The sequence below is a fragment of the Molossus molossus genome, unplaced genomic scaffold, assembly GCF_014108415.1.
Source record: "Molossus molossus isolate mMolMol1 unplaced genomic scaffold, mMolMol1.p scaffold_m16_p_10, whole genome shotgun sequence".
Classification (NCBI taxonomy): Eukaryota; Metazoa; Chordata; class Mammalia; order Chiroptera; family Molossidae; genus Molossus; species Molossus molossus.
The window spans coordinates 54,086,379-54,096,541 of NW_023425345.1; the positions used below are offsets into that span (position 1 = coordinate 54,086,379).

Sequence of the window (10,163 nt, forward strand, 5' to 3'; positions counted from 1 at the left end):
AAAACTGAAAATGTTACTTACCTTAGTTAATGGTTTCCTTTAAATATTAAAATTTACATTATATTTAAAGAACAGACTATTACTATCATGATTTGATTTTCAACTATCATCACATACCTGTTAATCACTGTAAAATTCAAATGATCTGGTATTTTCCTTTTATAATTAGGTAATATAGCTGAACAAAATATGCATATTACTTACGAGTTTGAAATGACTTTTCACTTAAAATTTGTCCATATTTTATGGACTGTATAACGATGTGATAGTCTTCATTTTCTTCCAGTGTTATCATTGATTTTGGAGGTTTTTGTGGGTCTGCAGGAATCCTCTTGACATTCTGTAAATAATAAGATACACCTGTTTAAAAAATATTTACTAATTCTGTGTTAGATACATTAAAGTTTGACTTTTGTATATATCCTTCATAAAAAAACAGTTTTTCCAATATGAAGTATTTATTTTTACCTAAAATATTACTTTTAAAATAACTACTATCTGTATAGTATACAAATTCTAAAAAGTAAAATACAGAATATTTCTTATGAAAAAAGTTAAATATTATTTTGATCAACTACTTTTAAGATACCTCATAAAATGTTAACATTTTATGTATTAATAAGAAATCATGAAAACTATTAAGTTCCTACTTCTGATGTGGCTTTTAGTTACAACATATTTACACTATGCTTAACTTTATATCAAAGCAAAAAATAATAATAATAATGCCTTACTTTTTGAGCAAAATTATTAACAAGTTGGTATTTTAAAAAATAAAATTCAGGACTTCCTCCCTTAGGAAATTCTTCCCATTCAATAAAAACTGTTGTTGTTTGTTTACACATTGGTATATAATGAAAACTTTTTGATATCTGAAATGGGAAAGAAAAATAATCGCAAAAAATAATAAAATGCATTCTTGGTTAATATTTTATAAGCAAATTTACAAAAGTGAAACCTAAAATATGCCTAATTATAATTAAAAAATATTTCAGCAATATAGATTTCTACACATAAGTGAATAACATTCATTGGATACTGTGTTTGTAAACATAATTTTTAGAATAATTTAAGAAAGGCAAGTAAAATAAGAGCAAGGAAATTTAAGAACCATGTTTCTCAAACTAGAAAACACCATGTTTCCAGGGTCAGGAGGGCCTGAAGAAACAGAGTCACAGGAGAACACAGCACACCCTCCTGGCACATCAACTGTTTACCCTACGGCAATGGCTACAAAATTAACTTACTTCACAGACATGCTGGATAATACATTCACAATGAAAATAAGTGCGAGTGAAAAATGTTTGACTGAGTCATTTTAGAGCCTTGGTTCATTTATAGGTAAAGAAAATGTTACCAATTGAGGCAAAAGTGGACCACAGGATCAGAACCATTTATGTTCCCAAGATATCTCTCTCTCTCTCTCTCTCTCTCTCTCTCTCTCTCTCTCTCTCTCTCACACACACACACACACACACACACACACACACACACACTTCAACTCTCAGAAGAATGATATATTTTATATTTATCAAAAATACTGCCCAAAAAACCTTAAGATGAATCACCATACCATGTCTTTTTCTTATCTTTCTCCCACTGATTATCCCCAATACAACTTGTAAGCAGTGAAGACAGATGCCATCTAAATGCATCATTTGTGCAGCACCTAGCAAAGAAATTTTCCTTAGGTAATAAACCCAGTATATACTGTTATTTCTCTTCAACATACCCCTTATTTTCCAAAATGGATATAGTCAATGCAATGCATCCTGTCCATTAACTAATTTTTCCAAATGGGGTGTATTCCAAAATGTGTTACCTGAGCAACATGTTGTATCCAGAGCAGTAGAATAATTGATTTCTCCATCTGGAAAATAAAGTATATTTAGTTCAATTAAACATGTATTTTTTAGATTCAAGACTAAACTATTGAACATTCTTTGTGGTGTCTGTGTGTGTGCTCTCGTGTATCAGTTTAATGTTATGACTCATTAATTTACTCATCAGACTGAACGTTAAGCCATTAATAAGTAAATGCTGGATGATACTCTCCACCTAATAAAATTAGAAACATGACTGATTTCCCACAAATACCGAAAAAAGTTGCTTCTAGAAGATGCTACAATTAAATATAAAGAAGGTGTTAAAAATGAAATGAATTATCAGGCAATTACACAAAATCGCGTTGCACTGTGTGAAATGATTTAGCATGAATTGATAGGAATCTAGAACACCTACACACTGCTCCTTCGTTGGCAGTAATTCCTCACACTTTATCGTCATGAAAAATATTTCAATATACTATTGATGAAATTGCCACTTCAATGAGAAAAATATTCAAAATCTGTTTTCATTCAATTTATCTTTAAATGTATTCATTTAAAAAGCTGTGTAACTTTTTCTAGCAACCTAGCGTCCCTGGGGACCTAAGACTTTTTTACATTCGTTTTAAGATATAGAGGAAAAAACAACCTGTGTTTAAAAATATATTTCTAAAACTGGAAAACGTCATTTGAATAGTAAAGAGGTACCCAGGATCAATTCCAAAGCTCTCTAAAGCAAGTTTCTTCCTACCAAATCCGCTTTAGTTATTATTAAGCCAGTGTTCACCTCATAAAATGCACCCTGTTGAAATGAAATACCTAATCATTCAATGCACAGACTGCTCCACAAATCTGCAAAGCTTAAAGCTTGCTCATCTTTCTCCGCAAAAGACTCTGTGCCCCGGGCTGTGATACTACGCCCCCGCCCAAACCAGGTGGAATGCAGAATGTCGGGGTTTGCGTGCTAGAATCGGGTCGAAGTGGGAAGGTTGCTCTCGCTCCCAGCCCAAGCCCCACAGTCCCCGCTCAAATTTTGAGAGTCACAGGATGTGCGCCCCGAGCGGAGAAAGAGGGCAGCTGCCCTGAAGCGCAGTTTTAGAAAGAATCCAAAGGAGCCAACTTGTAACCGCTGGAGAGAGGAAGAGTATTCAGGAAAGATTGGGGGGTTAAGGGTGGTTAGACTAGCGGATTAGGAGGAGCAGAGACCTGGAAGTCAAGGCGCGGAGGACGCGCAGCCGAGGAGCCTGCGGGAGCCGGGGCGCCTGCAACCCTCCAGGACGCCCCCCGAGACTGACTCCGGCCCGCGCCCCACGCGCTTTGCCAGCTCCGCGCTCCGAGTGCTGCGCGCGGCGACCGGGCCCGGAGACGCGGAGGCGGCGCGGGGTGCGGCGGCTCAGGACGCGCGGGGTCGCCCCCACCTGGCGGCTGGCCTGCGGGCCCTCGCTCGGCTCCGCTCTTCCCGCGGGTCTTCTTCCCGCTAGCGTTGCCCTGCCCCTCGGTTGGTTAATGAAATGAAGGTCTCCATGGCAACAGTAAGCCGCAGGAAGGGAGAGGAGTGGGAAGCAAGTCCCCAAACACTGACGCGTGGAGGAGAATTATCCTCCCCGTGGGAGAGGGGAGGAAAGGGTAAGGCGATGAGGGAGAACGCGAGTGGGAAACTGCTTCTCATGGAACAGACACGCAAGTCGAGGAGCTGTGAGTAGCCCTGGTTGGGCAGTTTCAAGCTCACTCGGGTGGCTATGTGTGAAGCCACATTCTTTCACTGTTAGAAAGTTGTGTGGTTGGTTGGTTTTCCGCAGCATTTGACATTTTCAATGGAACCCTTTCTCCCTCCTGGGATCTCAGCTTCTTCCCTGACATTACTCTAACCTGGTTCTTGCCTCTATCTTCTTAGTCCACATCACCCCCTAACATCTCCAATTTAAAAACTACTTGACCGGTGGTGCCTTCTTCGAGTCTGGTTTATTCCATTCACTTTTGCGATTTCAGTCATATTCAAGACTCCTCGTCACTTCGTCTCGGATCTCATTTCTTTCCAGGGTTTCCGAGCCGTACTTACAGCTCCACACTGGCCATCTCCCCGGAGGTTGCCCACAGGCAACTCAACACCATCTATCTGAAACAAATTCATGGTCTTTCCCCTCCCTGCACTTCGGAGCAGAGTCAGTTAACTAACCAACCAAACAAACAAAAACCCACCAATTCTGCTCCCTCAAATCCTGTCCCTCTCTACCCAAAGCCAACTTGTCCCCCCAAGTTCCTTTGATTCTATTCCTAAAGCATCTCTTGGGGTGATTACGTCCTCTCTGTTCCACAGCTATGGCCTTAATTGCAAACTTTAATTATCTCTCTCTGAGAAGTATGTGCCAGTTTTAAGAGTTGGAACCTAAGTTCAGATCCTGTTGTTCGATTTACTAGCTCAGCATCTCTGAAAGGTTGATTGCGCTGAAGAAGAAAGTTGAAGCCCTGACCGGTTTGGTTCAGCGGTTAGAGCGACGGCCTGCGATCCGGAGAGACTAGGGTTCGGTTCCGCTAAGGGCACGGACCTCGGTTGCAGTTTGTCCTCAGCAGGGTCGTGTGGGTGGCAACCACTCGATGTGTCCCTTTCACATCGATGTTTCTCTCTCACCCCCTCCCACTCTATCTGAGCAAAATATCAAAAAGTGTCCTCTGGTGAGGATTTAAAAAAAAAAAAAAAAAAGAAAGCATAAAGTTGTCGAGTGCTTAGTAGGGTATAAATACTTAACAGAGTGACAACTGCTCTCAGTTCATTGCAATTACTGCCGATAAACTCATACTTGAACTGTATCTTCTTGAGTGATATCCCAGTCTCTCCTACCATTGTTAGCTGGTGATGTTTCTAAAATATGCACATGATCTGACTGGGGTGCATACTTCAAAGCCTATTCTGACTCTTGGTTGCTTACGATGTACCTCTGACCAGATTTACTTTCCAGTATCACCTCTCTCCTCTCCTCTTTGGCACCCTAACTTAAACCCTCAATGAGGGAACAGGCCATAAACATTTGCACTTCTGTTTTCCTATAGAACCTGATTTATATTGTAGCATAAAAATTTACTTTTTGTGTATTTTTGTCCTCAGCCAGATTAAGAACTCCATAATAACACAAAATATGTCTTAATTCAAGCACAGGTCTCCATGTGAACTATTTTCATGTTTGTTTTTTTAATGTGGTGGGGGTGGGGGAGGAGCTCTACGTATCTTTTGTCTTTAAATGTAGCAAGTTCCAAAGCAATACAGTCGTCCCTCGCCACTTCATGCTTCTACTTTCTCAGCTTCATTCTATCACTTTTTTTTTTAATATATTCATTAAAAAGTTGATCAAGACAGTGAAAATGATACAGCGTGCACTCGGTTGTCTGAGTCAATTATACACCTGTGCACTACAATTACAATTAAAACGACTGTACGTATGGACTGTAGGCCTATGTATTCGAGCACCCCAGGAATCCTTCGATGCCAGGTGCAACCGCTCAAGTCTGGAACTGATTAACCGCGATAAACGAGGGACAACTGTATATCACAATATATGACTTTATTGCCAATGAATTACCTTTTAGGCTTTGGGAAATATGATCAAATTAAAAATCCATCAAGTGCCCTGGCTGGTGTGGTTTAGTTAGTTGAGTATCATCCCATACACTGAGAGGCCACCGGTTTAATTTTGGTCAGGACACATGCCCAGGTTGGGGGTTCCATACCCAGTAGGGGTTGTGCAGAATGTAGCCAATAGATGTTTCCCTCTCTCTCTCTCTCTCTCTCTCTCTTTCTCCCTCTCTCTCCCTCTCCTTTTTCCTCTCTCTAAAAAATAAATAAAAACATATTTTTAAATCCATCAAAGACGTTAACTAAACTTATGCTAATCACCGTGCAATATATACATATATCAAATCATCATGTACACCTTAAATTTTTATAATATTACATGTTAGTTATATCTCAATAAAACTGGGCTGGGGAGAAAAATCAGGAAATTGGTCACAGTCAACAAATACATAGTCCATCAAGTGAATTGAATTATATACTTCGATATGGCTTTTTGTTATACATTTGCTTTGCAACAATGACATTTTAAATAAGCAGCTATCATAACACTACCACCTTCTGTAATAAGTCAATAAACTTAATAGTAAGTTAATCAGTAGGTTTCTTTCAAATGCTCTCCTTCCTAAAGATATATCCTGTGAAAGAGTGTGGCCTTGTTCCTGCCTTACCCTTTTATTTGGCCTAGGAAGTTACATATAGAGAAATTAAGTGAACGAGTCAAGAGAAGTATGGGTTGTATCTTTTAAGAAAAGGAAAGGTTAGATTTATTGCTACTTCAGGGCATTTATTCTTAAGAAAAATAATTTATTTTCAGACAGGAACCATTTAGCCAATAATGGAGATCATTAATATCTTATAACGTGAATTTCCTATTAGGAAATATGTTGTTTGGGATATTATTTACATACTTGTCATGAAAGAAAAGCCATCTCTTCACCAGAGGTTCAGTGGACATATTTGCATAACCAATCCTGGCAGAAATGTGATGAATATACAAGTAAACACAATACCCAACCCTTCCTCACCTTCAACTTCTTGTCCTGTATTCAGCCAAAGTACTGAGTGCTTATTATGTGCCAAGCACAATGCTAAGCAACGCTCAGACACCAGACACCAGCCGGGTGTCCTACAATTCAACTCAATTCTGATATTATCTGCTCAGAGAGAGCATCGGATTCCACAGGTTAAGGGTTCAGTCCTACAAGACTCCCCACTCTCCCCTCTTTAGACACTAGTCACAAGTCCAGATTGTTACCTATTTCTCTGACCAACCAGCTACAGATTAGAAGTTCCCACAACCCCATCCTTGGATTGATTAATTTGCTAGAGCAACCAACAGAATTCAGGAAACCCAATTGCTCACTAGATTACTGGTTTATTAAAAAAGAATATAACTCAGGAACAGCCAAAGGGAAGAGATGCACAAGACAGAATATGTGGGGAAACAGGGCAGAGTTTCCATGCCTTCTCCAGGTGGGCCATCTCCAGGTGGGCATCTTGGTTTGTTCGCCAACCAGAAGGTCTCCAAACTTAGTCCATTTGAGGGTTTCGGAAGGCTTTATTTTATAGGCATGGTTAATTAAATCATTGACCAATGGAGATTGACTCAACCTCCAGTCCTCCCTCCCCTTGAAGATCAGAGTGGATTAAAGTTCCAGCCCTTGACTCACATTATGGGCTCTCTTGGAAACTAGCCTCCATCCTTAGATGTGGTCAGAAAGTCACCTCATTAACATAACAAAAGACACCTTTATTGTTCTTATCACTTAGGAAATTCCAAGGGTTTTAGGAGCACTTCTCTGTCCATAAAAGGGAAAAACACAAAAAATATATTTATTATAAATCACAGTATAATGTCTAGGTACCTGACCTCCTTTTATCCTTCTTACTAGATTGATCTAAAACAGGTCTCCCTATCTATAGTTTTTTCCTACTTTAATTCATTTTCAACCACCTTCAGATGAATCTTCCCTAAAGGTCTATTTGGCTAATGTTACTTTCCTAATCACAGTCTTCAATGGTTCTTCAGCCTCCCTAATTCCTTATTTTTAAAGTCCTCCAGCTCATGTCATACATTTCCAGTTTACTCTGTTTTTCTCCTTAATAGTTTACTACTCTTTCACCTTTTTCATAAAATTTTCCCTGTGTACCCCTAACAAGAGTTGCATCCTCCTCCTCTGTTCTTCTGTGGCATTTAATGCCGCTAATAGATTCTTTGAATGCTTTGTTTAATAGAACTATCTGTGAACATCTTAGAATCTCTAACAGATTGTAATCTCCCTGAAAGTAAGACTTCTATCCTATTGATCTTCATATTACCTGGGGAGCCAATTGTGATACCTTCACATAGTAGGAACTCAAATATTTTTTGAAAAATACTTGTTCATCCCTGGCCAGCATGGCTCAGTGCTTCGAGTGTCAGCCTTTGGACCAGAGGATCTCAGGTTTGATTTCCAGTCAAGGGCACATACCTGGTTTGCAGGTTTGGTCTCTGCCCCACTTGGGACACATTTGGGAGGCAACCAGTATGTCTCTCTCTCACATCCATGTTTCTCTCTCTCTTTTTTCTCTCTCTCTCCCTGTGTCTCTCCCTCTCTTCCACTTTCTCTTAAAAAAAAAAAAAATCAGTAAAAAAAATATCCTTGGGTGAGGATTAACAAAAACTATAAATAAATAAGTACCTATTCAAGGAATATTATAAAACTCTATGTCTTTTTCCTTTTCTAAGTGACACTTGGGACTTACCACATTGTAAAGATTTTTTATTGTTTTTGGAAACAGCAGGTATACATTTTAACATGAGTCCTGTCACTCTGGAAAAACTCATGTGTGACTTACAAGACTACTGTAAAAACCCTTCTGGTTCTGCTTTGAACTCAAAGAGTCTTTTTCAGAATCCTTTGCAATGTACATGAGAATCTTTCTTTCTTCATGATTTACCCTTTAGAGTAGCAAGATCTATCACATTCCAGAGTGTGGACAAGTGCACTGTTTTAAGGTTAAAATGGAACAGTACTTCATTAATGACCAACATAAAAATATTCTTCCCACATCTTCTAACCTGTATAAATTAATGGTACTGGTTTTTTGTCTTTCATTGTCTTGTGTTTCTGGTTCTTTCAGGTCTTTTTAATGTCCTCTTTCAAAGAAGACATTTTACTCAAAATTTCCTCACAAAAGTAACATTTTCATGAGCTGATGTGTAATCAAAGTAAGTCATACTTCTTATAATACTATTTAGTGGAAAGCCACTGTTACTATAGAATTCCAAAGCCCTATTTTGCTGGCATGACTTATAAAAGAAAGAAAATAAAAAATGGATTAGCAGCATTTTTTAAATCTGCATTTGGTGTCTTAAATGTGATACCAAAAAGACTGGTTTTTGCTCTGTAACTAAGATTGATCTTTTCTACAAGGTAAATTTCCTAAATACTTGTGGTATAATCTTTGTAGCGTATTCATTTATATAATATGAAAAGTTGTTATTGCAGTATAACAACTTTTTTTTTTATCTTTTGTGAAAGAATTTAATTATCCAAATCAATCCAAATTGATTTACTTTGAGTGAAAATGGTATATTTAATGAAGTGAAAATGGTATATTTAATGAAGTGTTAAAATTGGGATGTGTCTGTATCCATTGACATGGACTAAAATGCAGATGTCATGTTGAGAATTGGGACTAAAAAAAAAAACAGGATCTTCATCTCTGGGACGGGAGTGGGTGAAAAATAATTCAGAGGTCTGGTCCATTCAGTATATGCTAGATTTGTTAACAAGTGTGCCAGGATGGGTGGGACTTATTTCTAAATGAAATTATCACCACATTTAACATATTTCATGAATTCAGTTTAGTAACTTTTACTGAGAAACCCTGATGAAGAAAGTATCTTAGATGGAGGGACAGGGATGGAGAGACAGAGCTAAACCCTGATTGACTGTAAGGGCTTTATATCCAGAAGAGAAAGAAGATCCATTATCTTTACAGCTTAAAAAATCAAAGGAAAAAATGAAAGACCAACATAAAAACATCCTTCCTTAATTTGACCTGGATAAATTGGTGGTACTGTTTTGTCTCACTTTATAGGCGAGCAGAAGATGATGGAGCTCTGTGAGCTCGTAGGGATGGTCAATGATCCTGGCTGGTCAAAGCATAAAACTCTAACCCTTCTGTAGGCAGAAATCTAGGATGACACCCAAAATCCCTACCACCTGATATTCACACCCTCTATCATCCCCTCCCCTTTAGTGTTGGTGGACCTGTGAAAATGATAGGATAGTCATTTTCATGATTATGTTACATTATTAAGACTTCGTTGTAGCCGCACAAAGGAGGGATTCTCCTGATAGCTTTGAAGAAGTAAGCTATCATGGTCCAGCCGGTGTGGTTCAGTGGTTGAGCGTCAACCCAAGCACCAAGAAGTTGCCAGTTTAATTCCCAGTCAGGGCACATGCCCAGGTCGTGGGCCAGATCCCCAGTGGGGGGTGTTCAGGAGGCAGCCAATTGATGTTCTCTCTCATCAATGTTTTTATTTCTCTCTCCCTCTCCCTTCCTCTCTCTAAAATCAATAAACAAAACAAAAACAAAAAGAAGTAAGCTATCTTGGTGTGAGAGGATCAAGTTGTTAGAACATGAGTATGCCCCTAGGAGTTGAGGATGTGCCCTATCCTACAGCCAGCAAGAAAGCAGGGAACTCAGTCCTGCAATTACAAGAAATTTAATTTTGCCAACAACCTGAACAAGCCAGAAAGAGGCCCTCAAGCCTCAAA

At 38.9% G+C, this 10,163-nt stretch overlaps 1 protein-coding gene across 1 annotated transcript in view; it reads right to left on the bottom strand.

The window, feature by feature from the left end:
- Window positions 1-3,957, bottom strand: part of LOC118623716 (fibronectin-like) — a 28,380-nt gene extending 24,423 nt beyond the window's left edge. Inside the window, exons 1-2 of the mRNA XM_036251525.1 lie at window positions 3,886-3,957; window positions 205-340 (exon numbers count right to left, since the gene is read on the bottom strand). Coding sequence (XP_036107418.1) covers window positions 205-340; window positions 3,886-3,957 — 208 coding nt within the window. The remainder of the gene's footprint in view (window positions 1-204; window positions 341-3,885) is intronic.
- Between the last annotated feature and the right edge of the window lie 6,206 nt (window positions 3,958-10,163).